The sequence below is a fragment of the Cyprinus carpio genome, chromosome A1 (genome assembly GCF_018340385.1).
Source record: "Cyprinus carpio isolate SPL01 chromosome A1, ASM1834038v1, whole genome shotgun sequence".
Lineage (NCBI taxonomy): Eukaryota > Metazoa > Chordata > Actinopteri > Cypriniformes > Cyprinidae > Cyprinus > Cyprinus carpio.
The window spans coordinates 34,846,102-34,869,918 of NC_056572.1; the positions used below are offsets into that span (position 1 = coordinate 34,846,102).

The 23,817-nt window shown below is 38.6% G+C and overlaps 1 protein-coding gene across 4 annotated transcripts in view; it reads right to left on the minus strand.

Moving 5' to 3' along the window:
• The window catches only part of LOC109075907 (B-cell receptor CD22-like), a 57,614-nt gene that overhangs the window by 11,258 nt on the left and 22,539 nt on the right, over positions 1 to 23,817 (minus strand). For 2 of the 4 annotated variants that reach the window (XM_042764289.1, XM_042764307.1), the window contains exon 7: positions 212 to 268. In XM_042764289.1, the coding sequence (XP_042620223.1) occupies positions 212 to 268 (57 nt within the window). Of the gene's footprint in view, positions 1 to 211; positions 269 to 7,638; positions 8,020 to 8,105; positions 8,178 to 8,263; positions 8,322 to 8,401; positions 8,502 to 8,814; positions 8,854 to 23,817 lie in introns of those variants that run through there. The other 2 variants (XM_042764316.1, XM_042764298.1) reach the window with 2 other exon arrangements.

A 23,817-nucleotide genomic window follows, 5' to 3' on the forward strand; every position in this document is an offset into this window, starting at 1 on the left:
ATACCTGCAGATATTAAAGACACAGACTCTGATCTCTGAGATCCATGTTTATTCTGAGCCTCACAATAGAAGCGTCCACTGTGACTGGAGTTAAAGCTGGAGATGCTGAAACTCTGTCCAGATCCAACAGCTGAGCTTTGATTCTCCTTAAACCATCTGAAGATCAGAGCAGGAGGGTTTGAATCACTGCTGCAGCTCAGAGTCACTGAATCTCCCTCCACTATTACACCAGATGGACTGATGGACACTGAGACGCTCTTTGGAGGATCTGAAAAATATAAAAATTACTCCTCACAGTTCTTCATTTGATCAGTTTGGACTGAATTTTGCTAATATGAAGATCAAGTCTTGATGTACATCTGACGCTGAGAGTGACGGCAGGAGACGACAGATGTTTCTGATCTCTCACTGCACAGCTGTAGTTTCCCGTATCATCACTGCTGACCGACGGCAGCAACAGCTGATCCGAGACGATCCTTTCTGATAAACGCTTGCCATTTTTATACCAGGTGAAGTTTGTTTTACCTGAGAGGTCACAGGTGGTCTTACAAAATAAAACAGGTGATTCTCCCTCCATGATCTCTGCAGGAATCTCCACTCTGAGCTCTGAAATCACAGAGAAAACATATATATGTTTATAACAAATATATATATATATATATATCACAGAGAAAACATATATATATATATATATATATATATATACACACACACACATGAAACGAACAGGGTAAAATCTGATGAGTGAAATAGTTTGTCTGTACCTGTCACATTGAGCACAATCCCAGGATAAAACAGATATCTTTGTTTTTCTACTCCTGTCAGGATTCTGAGGCAGTACATTCCTTCATCCTCATGTGTCACATTACTGAGACTGAGAAAGAACATTCCTTCTTTATTCTGGAAGAACTGAACTCTGTCTCTGTAATCTGAATGATTCATCAGATTGATACTCTTTTCTTTAGATGGGTTTACAGTCCAGAATTTCTCTGTCACTGTGAGATGATTTGGGTGTTTGTAAGTGCCTGATAAATGTATTGTTGAACCCTTTAGAGCACATTTTTTCATATTGGAGTACTTAACCTCCCATTTCTGGCTGCAGATCACTGGAACATATAAAATAGGAAAATACAAATTTTAAAATGTATTTTATTATGTGTAATTGTTTTTACTTTTATCTACAACACAGATGCAGTTTAAAAGTAAGATGTGCTCAGCCTTACATCATCTGCTACTGGAGTCTTCATTAAAACATTTATTTACTCAGCTTTACTTACTGTAACCAGCCAGAAGACAAAAAAGGACAAAATCAACATAAAAGATTGACATTGATAATGCTCATCCTCTCTATATTCCAAATTGTCTAACATGCCGCTCTATGGATAACATAAACTTTACAACACAAAAATGGCAGCACTAACCAGTATTTCCAGGAAGTGTTTAATTTGATCTGTCACTAGGCAGTACTGAGGCTGTCTGTGCTAGTATTGCAGAACTGAAAAACTACAGTATGCGAGAAACACATTCCCACCATACCCATTAAACTTTCATTAAACACAGAAATACAGGCAAACATACTGAACGACAGATATGGGTTTCTTCAACATGTCGAAATAAGATTAAGGTTCAGACTCACCAGGAATCACAAGCAGAGAAATCGAAGAAAAAAGACAGAACATTCTGGAAGACATTACGAAGCTTGTTACATTTATGGCATAAATGTACTGCAGACTGAAGTGTATTTGCATATTTAAATATAATATTTAATAACCTAACTATACCGAAACTGTAGAAAAACATGTATTTGTACTGATATATATATATATATATATATATATATATATATATATATATATATATATATATATATATATATATATATATATATATATATATATATATATATTTCTCCTACCTTGCTTGAATCTGCAGGGTTTGAGTGTCATGTGGAAATGACAGTTGCTGTATGCAAAGTTCACTGAAAACTACTCAAGTCAATGTGACATTCACATGTCACTGGCGAAAATAGCTCTCCTTCCTCTTTTTCTTTCTTTTTACGGTTATGCTGTTGCTGAAAGAGCCTTGAAAAAAGTGCAACATGCCCCGATGTGAGAAATGGCTTTTTAACATTGTTGACTTCCTCGAAACAGTCATCAGCACTCATTCAACAATTAACCCAGCTATTTCACATAAATACAGAGAAAGGGGCATGTAATGATTAAATAATTGATAATTCACTTTGATTTCTATACCTATATTACAATTAAAATAAAAATGAATGAATGTGATTAACTGTAAGTCAGCATTCACAATGCAAAGACAACAAGACAAACTGAGAGAAAGACTTGCAGAAGGTGTTAATGGGGTTGCATGCGAATGGAAGATTCACAATGTTCTAGACAAAAGGGATTGAGGTGAAACAGCACATTTAGATCTGAGGTGGCATTTTTCTTTCTGCTAAGAGCTAGTTTTAACAGGGTTTTCTGAACTGAGCACTGAGGCCTTTATAAGTGGAATCAAAGATGGCGAAAAACACTCATGTCAGAGTTGAAGGGTGAGCGATCAGCACCGCGGACAGCGCCGCTCCTCCACACCTCCGCAGCTCACCGACCTGACGCGACATCTACAGGACAGTGCGTGTAACTGCACGCACACCATGCTAGTGACAGAAACGGCTGTGTAGAAATCTAGATTTCTTTACCGGATGACCTGCTGTAGACAGTGTTGGGCTCCTTACACCAAAAATATAATTAATTACTCGTTACTAGTTAATCCTTTCAAAAGTATTACTATGAAAGTCCCTATAAGTATAGTCAGTAATAGTTCCTGTATCAAATGAAGGCCCGCCTTCTGCAATACGAAATGTGATGTGATTGGTTAGCTGGGGCAGTGTGTGTTGTGATTGGCAGCTGCTCGGGAAATGTCACGCCCCTTACCGTAGCCACCTGCTGCGAGCTTCAGTATAAACAATGTGTCAAAATAAAATCAATCTGAGTGCGATTTAAACCCAGATGATTGTAACCACTCAAAGTTCATCTGCCTTGGAAAAGCTAGCATGTCTTTGACACTCGCTGCTTTCTCTAGTGCAGCTCAACCAGGTCTCACAAATCCGGAAAATATCAAATCAAATTGATATTACAAATCCCGGAAATTATGCGTTGTAGTCCAAACGAGTCGTTCGTTGTAGTTTTTGAAAAGTGATTTCTGTTAAATAACATATCTCCTTTTGAAGTGGACTTTGAGTTTTGTAACTTTGCACATCTTTTTTTATGCTCAAACAGCAACATTACAGACTAACTAAAGTTGAAAAAGTGAAAAAGCATATTAGGAACCCTTTAAAATAAAGTGCAACCCTATCTGGCGACAGTGTTAGATTATTTTTCCTTCAGGCCCCACAGGAATTGTAATTGTGTAACATCCCCATAAAATTCTTCTAAAATGTTACTAACAATATATTTCTGCCTCATCATTTGACCAAAATCTACATCGGATCGCAGTCAGAAGTTTTTACAAACACTCAATGGTGACTGATAGCGACTTTTAAGTAAAAGTGTTGTATTAATTGTCATGTGTAGCTTGTAGCTATAATTTTACACAAATATTTCATGAAGTATTTTATCAAAAGAAACCACATAAGTTCATGAGATTTTTAATTATAGTAATATAATTTATATCGGGAGCAAATGGGATCTGGGTGGGCAAGTAACTAGCTGATTTATGGATGGTAACTGTAATATTATTATGGAAATCTTATTAGTAATTAGTTACACTACTAGTTACTGCAAAAAAAAGTAATATTATTACTGTAACTAGTACTGGTGTATCCTTTGCGGAAGTGTTTTATCAACTAAACGTGACGCACGTATATAACTCCTCCCCCTTCACATCTGCACCAAGTGCTAACCACGGCAGACAATACAAATACACATAAATGTGAGTGTTAGGCATGAAGTTATTGTAAATGTGGGTTATGTTTTGACAGTGCCTTTAATTCCAATGTATAATGTGTACTTTTCGCACAGTTTTAATTAGCCTACTTTTATTTTGATTTTAATGGCTTATTGCTTTTAATTATTAAATTAATGTCTCTTATATTGGTTAATAGAGAACAGAGAATGACTATAAAGGGATGAAAATTAAAATGTTGTCATTAATCACTTACCCCAATGTCGTTCCAAATCCGTAAAAGCTCTGTTCATCTTCAGAACACAATTTAAGATATTTTGGATGAAAACCGGGAGGCCTGTGACTGTCCCATAGACTGCCATAGAAGTAAATAACAGTGTCAAGGTCCAGAAAAGGTATGAAAGTCGTCATCAGAATACTCCATCTCCCATCAGACGTGCAATCTGGGTTATATGAAGCGACGGGAACACTTTTTGTAAGCAAAGAGAACAAAAATAACAACTTTATTCAACAATTCCTTTGTCAACAGTCTCCTCTGTGTCTCTCCATATCACCATATACTGCGTATGCTCTTCTGTATCATCAGCGCCACAAGGATGCACCCCATTCACTTCCTTGAAATGTTACAGTTAAATGTGTCACTTTACAAAAAGTGTTCCCGTCGCTTCATATAACCCAGATTGCACGTCTGATGGCAGATGGAGCATTCTGACGATGACTTTCATACCTTTTATTGACATTGACACTGTTATTTACTTGGCGGTCTATGGGACAGTCACAGGCCTCCCGGTTTTCATCGAAAATATCTTAAATTGTGTTCTGAAGATGAACAGAGCTTTTACGGGTTTGTAACGACATGGGGGTTAGTGATTAATGACAAAATTTTCATTTTGTGGTGGAGTATCCCTTTAATGTAGGACAGTTGCGGAATTATATCAAAGCACATGAAAATAAAAAAGAAAATTAAACAAACTGTTATGCTATTCAACAAATAAAAAGCAGTTAATAATTCACTGGAGCTAAGATGCGAGGAAAGGAAACAAGGATGCCCAAATAAGAATTGAGAAGCACCCTTGAGAGAATCAAACCGTTTGAAATCCGAGAAGAATTAATTTATTTGTTCTAAAAATGTTCTGGCAGTGTTCTAGTAATGTTTTCAGTTGGTAGTTGTATTTTAGCTCCCAGAATGTTCTTCTAAAAGGCCAGATAACATTCTATAAAAATATTCTAAAAACGTGTAGCGATAACATTGTTAGAACATTATTCCCTAATGTTCTTCTAAAGTTTTCAGCGGGTAGTTTTATTCTCAGAATGTTCTCTTAAAAGATATGATATTTTCTAAAAGCGTTCTAAAAATGTTTACTGAAAACATTGTTAGAACGTTATTCATTGTTATAGAAGTTTTTATGGGAAGTTTATTTTTTGTTCTTACAGTGTTCTTCTGATTGTTTAGGGTCACAATAATGTGTAGAGAAGGAAATATGCATACTGCAAAAGACTTTAAGAATCAAGGAAACGTGTAAAACACCCTTTAGTTTCCAGTGCCACCATGCAATTTCCAGAACTACTACCTGAAAGATATTTTGATAAGATGTCATTATAATGCTTTCCTATGTAACAGAAAGAACGTTCTTCCTTTGTTCTTAATGCAGTATTGTGCCAATGTTTTATTGAGAACATTAACTGTTACCTCAACAACATCCTCAAAATGATGCAGTTAAAATGTTATAGTTTTGTTAACACATCACATTATGAGAATGTTTTATTAAAAAAAAAAAAAAAAACATTACATCATCTCAGACCTCACTGATATCCTTATAACGTTTTCCTAATGTGGCTGTGATCATTTTCTTCATTGGTTATCATGAAACATTGTGTCAATGTTTTATTAAGAATATTGTGTAATATGCGCCGCAAAAAACATTCCCATTCCTTCCTTGAAATGGTACAGTTAAATGTGTAATTTTGTTTTGCATAATTTTAAAAAAGTGATAAAGACCTGGAAAAAAGTCTGTCATAGGCTACTTTTTATCTGTACATTTTTTAACATTGATAATTTAACATTGACAAAATATAAATATACATGCCTATGCCTAATCATTTTTACAAATACATATGTTAAAATAAAAAGAATAATATAAATAATATGAAAGTATTATATATAATAATCTTAAATAAATGTTTTAATATGACATTAGTTTGTGATGTTAGCCTGTGTGTTATTTGTTGTGTCTCGCTCCTTATAATGTTCTGGGACTCTTAGTTGAGCAACAAGATCACAGCACATCTCACTTCTCACAAAGATGCATTCTGTGTTCTCGCGTCCTTCTGAGTTCGTTCTTTAAAGGTAGCCTTGCCAAGACCGGTCTCCACGAGAACACAAGTCAGCTTAGGGCTGCGTTCCAAGTTCACTTTTAGACACACACTCGCTAACTTCCCTAAGCACTTCCCCTCGGAGGAATCCCCGATGCCATTTTGAAGTGCGTTCCATTTCTTCAAATGGAGAGGGAAGTTTACATGGACATACCCGCAACCCTCGATTTTGTTGAGAGAGCTACGCCCTGTCCCAAATGGCACACTCCGGACTTGTGGACTTCCTCAGAGTCCACAAACACTTTGGTGACGTCATGTAGTGCAGACCTATAGGTCCCTTGGCGCGAGTCCGCGAGGGCGCATTGAGAGGTATTTTTGGGACAGACTCGATCGTCACGCCGGAAATAACGGTCTGGTTGTTTTTTGACAGGAGCTGCAGGTTCGGGGAATATGCTGCCTATTGTTGTTGTTGTTGTTTTTACCATTGTGTTTGTGAGATGGCTTGCCATGCAGAGAAATCATATTTTTGCGCTCACTATTTATTTAATGAATCATAATGCGATCGTATTGTTCAACGCGCTATTATGATGTTTGAGATATCAACCACTGGTCGATGACCATAATGTTTGTATAAACTGTAGGTGACAGCTGGTAAAATGTACACCTAGGTCTTAAAAACCGTAATGATACCTACACTTAAATATTTTCTTCTCAGCCATGTCATCAATTGCTCTTGAGCGAAATCTCCTCCCATCCATTGTCTGATTGGCATTTAGCAAGGATTCCTGGGTAGTTAAAGTGTGCGGCGCCTGCATCTATGCGGGCTTCATGGAAGACCGCTTCAAGGGTACAAAGGGGGCGCTGCTGCGCACACTTCAGAGCGTTAAAATGCTGAATTGGGCGGCCTACGGTCTCGTAGACTCGGCGAGCACATGCAATTTAAGTCCACGAGACCGAAAGTCCACATGAAGTGCGCCATTTGGGACAGGTCCCTAGTCTGCTTCATATGCACACTTCAGGCCGCTCCATAGACCACAGTGCAACACGATTATGACGTCATCGCAGATCACGTTTTAATTTATCCCCACCCCAAACGTTTTTTATAACAGTCCAAGCATACATATATACATATAAAATGCTGCAACAAACAAATTTGTAAGTGGAAAAATGTAAACAATAAACCAACACCATAGCAGATTCTAAGTGATCAAGGGCTTAGGACATTCTGATTCAACCCATTCCAAGCATTCTGCCAGCAGTGGGCACTCATGCAAAGTAATCAATAACGTACATCCGAGTAAACGAGACTGAGGGAAGTTGTCAAGTGAAGGGCATATAAATGTGGACTGGAACACAGCCTAGGTCAAAGGAATAAAAACTAAACAAGAGAACAGTATGCTAAAGAAACACAAAAGTCCATATCGTGACAGTACTCTCCCCTCCCTGAAGGCGTGACAAAAGGAGTGAGGCAGTGGCAAAGGCCAGAAAGAGAGGCTAGCAGATGACCACAGCGGATCAGATGGAGGGAGGAGTCAGGGAGAAGACAGGAGGAGCCAGGCAGGACCCAGACCGCAGCCAGGATGGCAGCCAGAGTTAAGGAGAGTGAATTACTGTTCATTTTCAAACAGCAAATCATTAAAAATGAAGGCCAACTGAACTGTCAAATTAAATGAAGATGTCAAATTAAAACTGTACAATTAAATTAGAAAAAATAATCAATTCTCATTATTGAACAATGTTATAATATGTAGGATCCTGAGCTTTAGGGTCGTCTGTGTTTTCACAGGATCTCTTCATATTCTGGAGAAGAAGTGAATATATTCATCACTAATAAGATCTGATGTTAAACATCCACATGATGAACCAGCTACAGCAGAGCAACTCACATCAAGTGTGTCGTATTCAGAACATCTGGACTGGGGGTCAAGGGTCATGTAGGTGTCCTCAGGAGCCTCCAGCTGATGACACACAATGATGAGAGAATTAATTCTCCCTCCAGAGCTGACAGACACAGATGAGAAGATACATGAGGAGATTTACACACCGTCTTACTGTGTCGTGATCCTCTGGGGTTTTGCTCTTCTGATGAAGTCACTCGTTTCCTGTGAGAGGAGAAGAAATGAACATGAACACAAACTGACTCTGAATCTTTCTAACAGTTCAGACACAGAATCTCCTTCACCTTCTGATCAAGAGCCCGATGAAAACCACCAGAATCACAGAAATCAAAACAACAGCTGCAGAGATTCCCACTGCGACCGTGATCAGAGATGAGCTGCTTTCTTCAGCCGTGCAGACGAGAGAAAGAAAAACTATTACTCTTTATATTCAGACAATGAGCTGACTGAGATCAACAGAGATGATTCTCACCTTTAACAGTGACTGAAACAGACGCTGATCTCTGAGATCCATGTTGATTCTGAGCCTCACAATAGTAGCGTCCGCTGTGACTGGAGTTAAAGCTGGAGATGATGAAACTCTGTCCAGATCCAACAGCTGAGCTTTGATTCTCCTTAAACCAGTGAAAGCCAGGAGCAGGAGGGTTTGAATCACTGCTGCAGCTCAGAGTCACTGAATCTCCCTCCACTATAACACCAGATGGACTGATGGACACTGAGACGCTCTTTGGAGGATCTGAAAAATATAAAAATTACTTCTCACAGTCCTTCATTTGATCAGTTTGGACTGAATTTTGCTAATATGAAGATCAAGTCTTGATGTACATCTGACGCTGAGAGTGACGGCAGGAGACGACAGATGTTTCTGATCTCTCACTGCACAGCTGTAGTTTCCCGTATCATCCTGCTGACCGACGGCAGCAACAGCTTGATCCGAGACGATCCTTTCTGATAAACGCTTTGCCATTTTTATACCAGGTGAAGTTTGTTTTACCTGAGAGGTCACAGGTGGTCTTACAAAATAAAAGAGGTGATTCTCCCTCAATGATCTCTGCAGGAATCTCCACTCTGAGCTCTGAAATCACAGAGAAAATGTTTCATGTTTTATATGAAAGAACAGGTAGAATCTGTGAGTGTAATATTAGTTTGTCTGTACCTGTCACCTTTAAGCTCAGGCCCAGGAAAACCCAGAAATCTTTGTTTTTTTTACTCCTGTCAGGATTGAGGCAGGCAGTACATTCCTTCATCCTCATGTGTCACATTACTGAGCCTGAGAAAGAACATTGCGTCTTCATTCTGGAAGAGCTGAACTCTGTCTCTGTAATCTGAATGATTCATCAGACTGATAGTCTTTTCTTTAGATGGGTTTACAGTCCAGAATTTTCTCTGTCACTGTGAGATAATTTGGGTGTTTATAAGTGCTTGATAAATTTTTATTGTTGAACCCTTTAGAGCACATTTTTTCATTCTGGAGTAGTTAACCTCCCATTCCTGGCTGCAGATCACTGGAAAATATAAAACAGGAAAATACAGATTAAATGCATATTTATCTGTTAAAAGATAGTATATTTGTGTTTTTATTTCCACTTTTTTCTCTATAAGTGTAATCCACTTCAGCAGTACCCATATTGTCCACTTTTCTCTGAATGCTGTGGATTGCCTTCATATAAAAAATTGGGTTTGTTAAACACAGATACATTTACTTTAACAGTCTCATCTCCAGTCCAAAACAACTTTAAATAAGAATTTGTGGACAGACTCACCAGGAATCATAAGCAGAGAAATCAGAGATTAATACAAAGCATTCTGAAAGACATTAAGAAAATGATTAAAATGTCAAATATATAAGCTTGAAGTGTATGGTTTCAGACAAATACTTCGATCATTTATTAACATCAACAAAGCAATCAATCAGTTTAAATTTGATGCAGACGAGATCCAGGCAAACAAGACAGTGATGACGAAAGAGTATTTTTATTCAATAAACAGGATGGATATGAAGACACAAAAAACCTAGATAGAATATGAAATAAATGCAAACAAATTATTGTAAATTGTATAATCTATCTTCAATAATCTGAGTGTAACAAATCTCTGAGCATAGCATCTTAGATGCTAGATAAAAGAAAAGAAACAGAGGAGCAGAGGGAGCCCTTAAGCAGTCAGAGCAGAAGAGCACCCCTATAGAAACTTAGCACTCTTTATTTATTTACTCTTATTGTAAAATTTTCACATATTGTCATCAGATAGCGTACGTCTAAATCAGTCACATTAAATGTCATAAACACTTTGTGACCATTTTGATATGGCCGGCAGAGTACACCAAACAGATAGCCCCTGTGGTTTGACACCCTCTGAAAGAATATAGCAAGTATAAGCATTTCTCAGTTCTGCTGACCTTATTTGTGCAGCTCTTAGCAGCAGTACTAAAGTACACTCAGTGCAGTACACTTAAAATTCTAAGAAAACACTTCAGTCAATAGAAAAACTCTTATTTTTCAAAGTGTAGTAAATTCTGCCATTGTGTAAGCACATTGTGCAAGACAGTAGCTAGCATGTGAAACCACCGACGAAAACAAGTGTTATAACTCTTTGACAAACTTTTAATGATAAAGAATCATAATCAGATGATTAAGGAAAATACAATAAAAGAAACTTAATAAAAGAAATACAACACTCTGCTGCTGCTTCTCAAAGGAAAAATATGACTACTAAGAAATAACTACTCAGCTGTCTTACCTTGCTTCACTGTAACCTGTAACAGGGCTCATATATTACAATACGAGCTGATCAGGCTGGACAGTGGGAAGCTTTGTCTCTAAAATGTTGTCATTTCCCTGTCTGTATTTCCTCTGTATGAGTGAAAAGATGCTCCTCCTCCAGTCACATGACACTAATGTAGATTCTACATTACCATGCGCTATGTGAACTTCTGGATGGACACACGACCAGCACCTTGTTTTTAAGACGCCGTGTAGGGATACAAGAAATCACAGATCATGCATAGAGAACACAACAGACTTTTTCTAATGAGAGAACACTGAAATACTACTGAAACATACACTGATGAACATAACACTTCTGAATGTCGTTGTGATGCTTCCTCTTTTTTCTTTCTATATTTTAGTGCTGCTGTTGCAAAAAGGTATGTGTGAGCATCATGCAACTCCCTTCACGCAAAAATTTCCATTGATGTATTGAGTAAATATTCATCCCAACCTCAAATAACAAAACCACTCTAGAAATGCAACATAAATACAGAGGTCAAATTCAGAACTTACACGAACAAATAATTTTATAATTAATTTATTTTATTTTGTAATGTTTTTCATTCACGCATTTTACTTTGTAATGTAATATGTTAGCTATACATGAGGTTAAAGACGACACAAAAATAGAGATAAAGGACATGTAGATGAACTGAGAAGACTTACAGAAGTGTTTATGTCTGTAAATAGAAGCTCAAAATCCCAGTTTACATGGAGCTTTTGAACGTTAATCTAATCACAACTCGAGGATAAAATAAACGTACGTGATAATAATGCCGGCTTCCCTTCACAGCTTTAATTCTGTGAACTCTGCCTTGGACCACTTTAAGCAAGAAGAGCTCGAGCCTCTTAATTTTTGTGTCCCTCCCCTTTATTACCATAACTGTCAGGACAGTTGTTCGAGTAAACAAGCAAGCACCACAGACAGCGGCCTTACCCCACCCCTCTACAGTACACCTGATGCGACATCTGGAGGCAGGTAGATGTTTTTATTATATTTGTTATTATATCATATATTTATTGTATCATAATCTGAAGATGAAAAAATCAGAGTCTGTGTTCATTATACAATACATTATGCGAGTAACAATACATTATGCGAGTAATGTTTAATTCTAAACCAGAGAGAGTGGAAATCTTACTAATGCTATCCGTGAATCTATAGGAGAAAATCAAGAATTAAAAAAAAGATTCATATCATGAATAATCAGTCATCAGTGTCTTCATATGCAGGATCCTGAGATTTAGGGTCGTCTGTGTTTTCACAGGATCTCTTCATATCCTGGAGAAGAAGTGAACATATTCATCACTAATAAGATCTGATGTTAAACATCCACATGATGGGGAACAGCTACAGCAGAGCAACTCACATCCAGTGTGTCGTATTCAGAACATCTGGACTGGGGGTCAAGGGTCATGTAGGTGTCCTCAGGAGCCTCCAGCTGATGACACACAATGATGAGAGAATTAATTCTCCTCCAGAACTGACAGACACAGATGAGAAGATACATGAGGAGATTTACACACCCGTCTTACTGTGTCGTGATCCTCTGGGGTTTTGATCTTCTGATGGAGTCACTTGTTTCCTGTGAGAGGAGAAGAACTGAACATGAACACAAATGACTCTGAATCATTATAAAGGGTTGTTAATGCAGAGATTTAACCAGTCAGAGAGCATTTTATTGGTGACGTTGGGAAAGGACCATAGGTGGGAGCATTTTATTGGTGACGTTGGGAAAGGACCATAGGTGGTAAGCTGGAAAGTTCCGATCCCTCCTGTCAGTAAGCGGCGCAAAGAGAATTTGTCTATTTACTTCTTTTAAGTGAATCTCTCAATTCTGATTGGTTGATTGGAAATGATGTCCCTGGATCAACAAAGATGTTGATCCAGTAACATGTTGTACTTGGTCAAATCACGTTCACCATATATATATTTTATAATATATATATATATATATATATATATACACACACACACACACACACACACACACATTTTTGCGTTCTGCTCTTTTTATGTAGATTTAGAGTATTTTAGTTCATACATTAATACATAATGTCAGTCACCATGGTATTTTTTGTTACTGGTGTTATTTGCCATAAATGCGATACATTCATGCTGTTAATATTGTGAGAGTGGTAGTGGCTGTTTGTAGCGGTGGTGGGGCTTATTTGGAGGATATCATCCAGGGCTGTTGATTTACTCCCAGTCAGTCCCTGTATGATGGATGTTCAGCACTTTATAATAGACACAAAGAATTCGCCAACCCTGTTATAAAGGAAAATAATGCGCCATCTAAAGGGCAATTCTAAGTTTTGCAGTCCACTAATAATAAGATTAGATATATATCCATGTAGTTGTAATTATATTATTGTAATCAATGCTGTTTTGTTGGTTTATGCCAGACCACACACATAACAAATATTAAAGTCAGGACTGTTCTGAATTCCTGTGCTGTGATTTTACTGACAACCTGGGGGGACAAGATCAATCTCCTAAGTCAGCATGTATATTTATTCAAACTTTCCCACAGCTACAGATTTTCCTGCACCGGTCTAATCAACAAGTCTGAAGAAAGAAAAACCATCAGAATCACCGAAATCGAACACAACAGCTGCAGAGATTCCCACCTGCGTACCGTGATCAGCGATGAGCTGCTTTCGTCCAGCCGTGGCCGCTTAGAGAAAGAAAAACTATTACTCTTTATATTAAGACAATGCAGCTGACTGAGATCAAACAGAGTATGATTCTCAATTTACAGTGATTTGCTGAAACAGACGCTTTATCTCTGAGATCCACCAATTTTTGGGGGGGGGGGGTTTGTTTGTTTCTGAGCACTTGCCAGATAGAAGCGTCCACTGTGACTGGATTAAAGGCGGAGAGATGAAACTCTGTCCCGATCCAACAGCTGATCTTTGTTTCTCCTTAACCACTAGATCAAGCAGGAGGGTGTTGAATGTCCCTGGCTTCAACTCAGAGTCCTGGACTCTCCCTCCACTATTACACCATAATGTACTGATTGACATGGGGCGGGGTGTGCGGAGGACGCTCTTTGAGGATCTGAAAAATATAAAAATTACTCCTCACAGTCCTTCTTTGGATATTTGGTGTACTGAATTTAGCCTAAGATGAAGATCAAATTCTGATGTACGCTGACGCTGATAGTGACGGGTGGCAGGAGACGACAAGTATGTTTCTGAGCCTCACTGACAGTGTAGTTGCCCTATACATCAATGGCTGACCGACGGCAGGCACAGCTTGTTTCCGAACTACCGTTTCGTGATAAACGCTTGCCATTTTATTACAGGTGAAGTTTGGTTTAACCTGAGAGGTCACAGGTGGTCTTACAAATAAAACAGTTGATTCTCCCTTCCAGATCCTGCAGGAATCTCCCACTCTGAGCTCTGAAATCCCAGAGAAATGTTTTCATGTTGTATATGAAGAACAGAGTAGAATCGGTGATTGTAATATATTTTTTGCTGGTCCTCAAAAAGTCCACTTTAAAAGCTCCAGGCCCAGGGAAAACCCCAGAAATCGTTGTTTTTCCTACTCCTGTCGAGGATGCTGAGGCAGTACTTTCCGTCAGCCTGCAGGTGTCAAATTACTGAGGCCTGAAAAAATAAGAGACAGTCCTTCGTTGATGGGTCTGGAAAGAAACGAACGCAGGCCTCTGTTCTGTGGCGTCGTAGCAATATTCAAACAAAAAAAAAAAAAACCTGGCTAACGTGTTTGCGTACCGTAGACTAAACTGAGACTTGTCAGAGCACTGTATACTGTGGTTCTGTTCTCTCGGTGGTGGTGTGGACTGATGTTTCTACTGTTCTCAGTGTAAGTCACTTTGGATAAACGCGTCGGCTAAATGATAAAATGTGGTAAGCCGCTGTAATCCTCAAGATGCAAAAAATTTAGAATATTGTCGGAGATGTTTAACAATCCAGAATCACGCTGTTACTGTGAAGTTTATGTATTTGATAAGTGCTTTGGATAAATAGGATTTTTTTAGACCCTTGTGAGACACATTTGCCTTGGGGGCGGGGGCGAGTACTGGGGTCGGGGTCCTTGTTGTTAAGGATCCGGAGCCCCGCTGTCGGTTGCTGCAAAGCCTGGAAAAGTATAAATTAGAGAATACAGAGTAAATGCAATATCATCCTCTTAAAAGAGTCGGTTTGTGTTCGGGGTGGTGGGGGGGGGTTGTTGGGTCCCCCCACTGTGTGGTCCCCCCTCTATAAATAAGAAGAGTATTCACTTCAAGCAGTACCCATTTTTGTCTGTTTTCTCTGATTCTTAATTTGCCTTTTATATATACAAACAGCATGAAGCTAGTTACTTATGAGGCTCCGCGGGGTGGCGTAGGATTTAAATCAAAAAAAAACTTCGCGTATGAATGACATAGCATAAAAACAGCGTGCATATCCACACTCTATACATTACTCAAAGTAGAGACATGGCATAGCGACTGGGAGTTGGTCACCCAAGACATATTGAAATACACATGCACCCGATATGAAATCGATACCCAATACATTAATGGTTAACATGAATGCATCCCCACACTTGTTAAGAACGTTGCGTATACATATAAACGTGACGTCGTGTCATACACCAAAAGACCACTCGCATATAGGTATAGGAGCTCGATCCATGCATAGACACCTACACACCACTCTGCAGCACTGACCTTATAGAACTCGGCGTCATACAAACACCAAATCGGCACATACGCGCATATACATATAAACTTGATCCGTGCATATACACCTATTAAACCACTCGCACATAAATGTTAAACCTCGATCGCGGGATATACACATCCATAAAACACTCAGCTCATAGACATACACAACATAACATTGTGACGTAACGAGGTACGCTTGGGTGGGTCATATGAAGATAGGAGACACATTCTGTTAGTTGTGTACATGTATATATGCAAATTGATGGTTCATACGATTGGATGTCGTGAAAAAAACTTTTCAGTTTAAAAGGAAGGCATTTCAAGTGTAAAAGGAAGTTCCATTTAAGCGTGAACGGAAGTAACCTGTATATATACCGTGACATGTTATGCACGCAATGGGACATGTCTATCGTTGGCTCCAACGGAAGCAAATTAGCTTTTTGTCGAAATGTTTGTTTGTTCGCGGGGCCGCCTATTATGCCTGAAACCCGCAACGATGCCAACATCAATCCGCCCGTTTGAGTTCACGGACCCTGATATCACACTCGCAAGCAGTTACTTGTCTCGATCTAGAAAAAAAGGTGACAGAATTTTACTTCTACGCAATCTTCATAAATGCATCCAAACGCTATGCAAATTTAACACCCCGAGAGAGAAGTAAAATGTCCTTGCCTCTATAGTTTAAAAATAGAAAATTGTTCCCAACTACGTCCCAGTTGCAATAGTGAGCTTAGCCAGTTTTCAGAATTAAGATATCACAGAATTTGGAAATGTGATTAAAGTTTGACTTATTTTTGTTAAGCTGTATTTGTTTTTTACAGGCCAAGGACACACTACCATTGGACTTTTAATAAGGAGGGTGTATACTGTTGACCTCCCTGACGATAATGTAGTAGTTTAAAGCGAAAAGTGAAAAACAGCCCTTTCATGAGATTGGCCCCATATTAAATGCGTTGTGACATTTGGACCAAAAACATGGGAATAGAACTTTTTAAGAAAAATCAAAGAAAAAGTGCCACATGCTTAAGGTAAAGGTTTTTTCTTTTTTTTTGTAAATCTTAGTTATTTTAAGTTTTTTTACTGTGGTTAGTTTTTGACTAGAATATTCCGGTTTCTTATCAGGTACTCACGAGTGTTTTTATTTGTGTCACAGTTTGGCCCATACGGGATGGGATGGTGGCAACACAGCTCATTACCACCTCCGAGTGAACGGTTCAAGGAACTGGATAGGCAGCTTGATTTAAGGGTGTTGTTAAGCTGAAGGCCCATTGTACGTAACATCCTTACACCAAACAGATGCGCCTTTTATGACTGGGGAGTGGGGTGTTGGTGTTTGTTTTGTGGTTTGTGTTATTGACGGTTTGTAATGGATTTACCTTTTTTCTTTCCGCAAGTGGTGGCTTCCTTAAGTAGGGGTTAGGTTTATTTTAGGCCCTATACAGGTTGCACTCCGATCGAGTGACGTGGACATAACATCCATAGGTGGGCAACCCCATACTCGGATGTCTGCTTGGCTTTAAAACCCAGCCTATGTGCACACACACAGCAAGTGAACCACAACACCGCGAGCAGTGGGCAGCCAGTTTATCGCGTGCCGGGCCCGGGGGAGCGTGGGGGGTCGGTGCCTTGCGCAAGGGTACCTAAGTCGTGGTATTGAAGGTGTATGGAGAGGCGCTGTACATCACGCTCCAGACCTACAATCCCTGCCGGCCCGAGACTCGAACCCGCAACCTTTTGGAGGCTCTAACCATTAGTCCACAAACCTCCCCCCTAAGTTTACATACCCTTTGCATAATGTGCAAAATCTTCATAGCTGAAACAAAATTTTAGGGGGGATCATGAAAATTTGGCAGTTATTTTTGTTTATTTAGTTCTGTCCCAGAATAAGCTATTTGACATAATATGTTTTCATATACTCTACAAGACAAATATACTACTGAACTTATAAAAATGACCCCATTCAAAAGTTTACTGTAATTACCTTCATAAATCAAACCGTTAAATAATACATCACACAGTAAAACTAGTTACAATAAACTATATCATCTTAAAAATGTATGATTTTTTTAACCTAAATCATGTGGCACTTTTTCTATGTTTCTATCCCTGTTTTGGCAAAATTCAAACGCATTTAATATTAGTCCAATCCTCATGGCACGTGCTGTTTTTCTTTTGCTTTACTAACTACATTATCGTCAGGAGAGCGGTCAACAGTATAACATCCTTATTAAAAGTTGCCAATGGTATTGTGTCCTGGGCCCTGGTAAAACCAAATACAGCTGTACAAAAGGCAACGTGGGTTGGGGGGATCGGTGGGGCACAGGGGGTTTGGTGAAATTCTTGTGGACATACATCGCGTACTGTCGAGTAAAATGGCGACGCATGCTACTTGTGCAACTGTGACCCAGTAAGCGGTCACGGTAACACAGCACATTACATCGATATTGGGTCCTTTAACTGATATATGGCATGACATAGGATGTACATCGCAAACCAAAAAAAGAATCTCTCTCTGTGTAAATTTTGCATAGAGCGTTGGGATGTACATTGCATGAAGATTGCATAGAAGTGAAGAAATTCTCACCTTATCTCTAAGTTCGAGGACATTAAACTAGCTGGCGAGTGTGAAATCGCAGGGAAAGTCCCGGTGAACTCACCGTGCGTGCTGAGTGTGGGTGGGCAAAACAATCGTTTGCGTGTGATATTATATAGCGGGCGGAAAAAAGGAACATTTCGCACAAACGAAAAAACTAATTGCTTCAGTGTAGGCACAAAGCGCAATCAATCAAAAAACAATCCCTGTCCATGATTTGCAAAGCTGTATATAGACCAGGTTCCTTTCGTGTCACGGCTTAAACGACTTTCATATTTATCACTGAAATGCCTTCCGTTTAACACACTGCGAAAAAGTTCACGCACATCCACATTATGAGAATCACTTGCATTATAACAGTTACACAAATAAAGCATGTGTTCTTTCTATCGCTGACCGTAGGGGGGGGCTTAGGAAATGTTTAGTTTTTCTATGTATAAAGCGGCGTGTTTTTATGGAGGTGTATATGCGCATCGAGGTTTACATTGATGTCTAGATGTTTATAGGTGTATATGGAACGGATCAAGTTTATGCAGTATGTCAGTGGTGGTTAGTGCAAAATATAATAAAGAGATAATGCAGCGAAAACAAGATTAATTTATATTATGCGCGAGTGTGGACACGATAGGAGGTGGTGGAGAAGAAAAGATAGAAGTGGTAAGTAAATGCGATGAGATCGATCTAGTCAAGTACAATAGGCGAGTGTCTTTTCGGAGAAGGTTGCACGCGGTGCAAGGTTATACTGTATCACGCAAGTTATTCACAAGTGTGAATGCATTCCAATTGGTACCATTATATGTATATGGTATCGATTTTCATATGAGTGCTTGTGTATTTTCATAATATGTATTTGTGGAACATCAGTAGTATGCATGGTATAGTGAGTAGGTAGTGATGGTGTATATGCACGTGTTTTTATTGCAGTATTCAAAGTGGCGAAGTTTGGTGTGATTTTTAATCCTAACGCGGCGCCTCATATTTACATCGTCAGTTTTACTTTCAATTTTTGACAAGCACGCAAACACGAATAAAAAACAAATTACAGTATAAATGGGGGCATTGTGGACATGTCTCTCTCTCCAGTGCAAAACATCCTTTAAAAAAAAGATTTGTGAAACGACCTTACCAGGAACCATAAGACAGATAAAATCAGAGAGTAAATACACACAATTCTGAAAGACCATAGGGAAACTGATTAAGTGTCAAATATATACGAGGAATGAAGTGGTATGTTTTCAGACAAATACAATCTGCAATCTTTTAGTAACATCAAAAAAGCAATCATCATCAGTGTTGATATTGGCTGCCAAGAGGACAGACCATTTGACTGACGAAATGAGTATTTTTGTTCACTAAACAATGATGGCTCCCAGACACCAAATTCTAGATTGTGGTTTTAGACACCTCCTGAAAGAATATAGCTAGTATACGATATCTCAGGTTTGCAGGACACTTACTTTTTTAAAAAAAGCACTTACAGCAGCAGTACGAAATTACACTCAGTGCAGAACCTTTTCAAATTCTATGAAAACACTTCATTCCATAATAAAACTTCTGATTTGCGCAAGTGTATAAAATTCTGCCATTGTGGTAAGCACATTGTGCAAGACAGTAGCTACTAATGTATAACCACACAAACCAAGTGTTATAAACTCTTTGACAACTGTAATGATAAAGACTCAATAACAAGATGATAACGGCAAATATCCACAAAGAGAATGAATAAATAAAATACAACTCTGCTGGCTCAAAGGAAAAAATATGGACTAAATAAGTAAATAACGCTACGGCACTGTCTGACCCTTCTTCAATGTAACCTCAGGGACTCCAGTATATGACAATACGAGCTGATCAGCTGGACAGTGGGAAGCTTTGTATCTAAGATGTTTGCCATTTCTTGTCTGTATTTCCTCTGTATTAGTGAAAGAAGATCTCCTCCTCCAGTCACATGGACACTAATAGATTCTACATAAAACTGGGCGCTATGTGTAACATTCTTGATGTACACACTGAATGCACGCTTGTTTTTTTAAGACGCCGTGTAGGGATACAAAGAAATCACAGATTCATCGAGCAATAGAAAAGACACAACAGAACTATTTTTCTAAAAATGAGAGAAACACTGAAAATACTACTGCGAAAACTACACTGATTGACCATACACTTCTGAATGTCATTAGTGATGCTTCCTCTTTTTCTTTCCATATTATTGCTGCTGTCTAGCAAGAAAATGTTTGAGGCATCATGCAACGCCTTCAGTGCCAAGGAGAAGAATTTGTGACGCAAAACACAACCACCCTCACACAACAAACGCATCTCTCGAAATGCACCATAAAGACAGAGTCAAATTCAAACGAACAAACAAATATATAAATAATTGTCATTCATTTTACAATGTAACTCTTTATCATTTCACGCATTTTACTGTTGGGGCAATAATTTTTTTAGCAGCGTAACTGAGTTTAAGACGACAATATATAGATCAACAGGACAAATGTAGATGACACGAGAGAAGAAAACATAAGTGTTTATGTCCTTGTAAATGTAAGCTTCAAACACCTGAAACTCCCATTTTACATGGAGCTTGCACGTTAATCTAATCACAAACCTCGAGATAAATAAACGTACGTGAATAATATGCCGCTTCCCTTCACAAACTTAAATTCCTGTGAACTCTGCTTGACACGTTAATAAGAAACTCGGAGGCTCTTAATTTTTGTGTCACCTCCCCTATATTTACCATAACTTTCAGGACAGTTGTTCAGTAAAACAAGCAGCACCACAGACCGCGGCCTTACTCCACACCTCTACAGTACACCTGATGCGCCCCAATCTGGAGGCAGGTAGATGTTTTTTTAATTATATTTTTATTATATCATATCATTTATTGATCTCATATATCTGAAGATGAAACTCAGCGTCTGTGTCCATCATACAAAAAAACACAATTATACAATTAATGCATAACAATAAATTTGTCGCGTATTTTTTGCTTATTCTAGCCAGAGAGCGTGGAAATCTTACTAATGCTATAACTTGAATCTATAGGACGAAAATTCAATAATTAAAAAAAGACCATATCATGACATTAATCAGTTATTCATGGTCTTCATATGCAGGATCCTGAGCGTGCGAGGTCAGCTGTGTTTATCACACGAGGATCTCTTCATATTCTGAGGAAGAAGTGCATATATTTCATCACTAATACGATCTGATGGTGATAACCATCCACATGATGAACAGCTACAGCCCAGATCAAACTCACATCCAGTTGTGTTGTATTCAGAACAGCCTGATCTGGGGGGTCAAGGGGTCATGGTCTGTATGGCACAATCGGAAAGAGCCTCCAGCTGATGACACACAATGATGATACTTAATTCTCCCTCCAGAACTGACAGGACACAAGATGAGAAGACACATGAGGAGATTTACACAAAAACCGTCGTTACTGGTGTCGTGATCCTCTGGGGTTTTTGCTCTCTGATTGAGGCGCTCGTTTTCCTGTGAGTACGAGTAAGAAATGAACATGAACACAAACTGACTCTGAAATCTTTCTAACAGTTCTAGACCAGAATCCTCCTTTCACCTTCTGATCAAGAGCCAGATGAAAAACACCATAATCAACATACATCAAAACAACAGCTGCAGAGATTCCCACCAGCGACCACAGATGAGCTGCTTTTTCGCGCCGCATCTACAAATTATAAAGAAATGACATTCATGATCAACAATCACAAGTCACATTGAACCTAGAGGATCTGTTCTCGAGTTCTTGCACGTTGTGTTCACTTAACACCATCACATTCCGCTTCACTGCATCATACTCTATCATCTCCATGTTTAGTGGTCTGGATTCTGCCACTGGTATTCTCCACGTGACAAGGAGCAGAATGTTTGAGATGCTATAGATTCTTCCAGCCAGATTCTACATGGCTTTCCGTCTTGTTAAACGATTGATTTTCTGCAGCTGTTTTGGCATCACTATTGCAAAGCTCAGATTCACGAATCTCCCTCCACTATTTCACCAGATGGACTGATTGACACTGAGATGTTCTTTGGATGATTTAACAGACATACATACACACCCATCACACCGTTGTAATAAACTCTCAAAATCAAGTTCACTGCAATTGCGTTTGTAAGCATCAAAATTTTTTCCCTCACCGAAAGAACTGGTACATTTTCATTAATACAGAGATGTGAGTTGTTTCAAAGGTGAAGCTCTCAGCTTAACCTTTACATCCAGGTCTAACAGTGACTTCAGCAGATGTGGACTTTAGGCTCTCATGGCCGCTATGTGGGCAGGCAATATCGTTCATCCGTCCTGCAGCTCGACAGGACTCCAAAAGCAAGTAGGTTTTCCCCATGGTTTGCTGTGTCAGATGTCCATCATTTACTCCAAATGTAGTTGGTACCGTCATGGAAGGGATGCGATGAACCACAAGACTACCAAAAAAAACTCCGTCAATCCCTCCATCACAATCAGCACTCGGTCTTTACCTCCAGACTCCGCATCTGGACCAGAAAGATATGTGTGTGGTGGTAATCAGAATTACATAGTAGTAGTAAACCTAAGTAACTAGTGTTTCATTATTTTTTCATTTACAATGATAATCTCTCGAATTACTTTTCAAATTAGTAATGCCCAGTTACTTTAGGTCTTCCTGTTTTTTCCCATGTTGAGAGAAAAATCGTAGTAAGTGCAGTTTTTTATATTTTAAAACCACTAAGCAAGTCCAGCCCATGCAGATGAAGAAAAGTAATGCAAAAGTAATGCACTTGCTATTTTTACATATACCTGCCTGTCTAATAATATCTTATATCGTCAGTTAGGTGGTTTGCATAAAAACAACAACAACAACCAGCTTGGTTGTTAGGTTATTTTTATTTTCATTTAATTCCGTTAAATGTGTAGCAAAAATGACAGTGATCTAACAACCAGTATTAGCAGAATTACAGTCATAAGTGACACTGAACATAAATAAATACTAAACAAAAAAGTAAACAAAAATCAAAAACAGAAAATAGTCTAATGGAGGACCAGTTTCCAGTGAAATACTGTATTTTTCACAATCCTCTGATCGCCTGTAAGTCATTTTCATTATGTGTATTTTGGTGTGATTGAGTGGCATTCTCTCTGCAGATGACAAGGGGTAGGACGTTACATATCGAATGCACAATGGGTTAGAGTTACAATGTGCTCTTAATTGGTTTATGTAAAAACAGTGTATGTTTATGACGGTCAAAGTAGTGTGTGCGCATTCCAATCTTATATTATGTTTATGCATAAACCCAAGAATAAGAATCAAAAAAGAAAATGTAATAATATGGACATTTAATCAACAGCTTGCTACTTACTAGTGGGAGATTGGCAAAGAAGGATCTTAACTGAAACAGGAGATGTTCGCATTAACATGTTCTCTTAAACTAAAAACGAGAAAAATGCATGATGGTAGGAAACAGTTACAGTTGAAAAGTAAAAACTACAGGACATTTTCAGAAAAGAAATCCTGTACCTGTTGAGAGTGTGTGAACAGTCTGTGTGGGGTTGGCTGAGCTACAGAAAATCAGTAATGAGCCATCTTTTCTTGTATTTATGCTTTAAGCTACAATAGTGCGACAGTTCGTCATGTACTCATGTATTCTTTGAATGTTGTTATTTG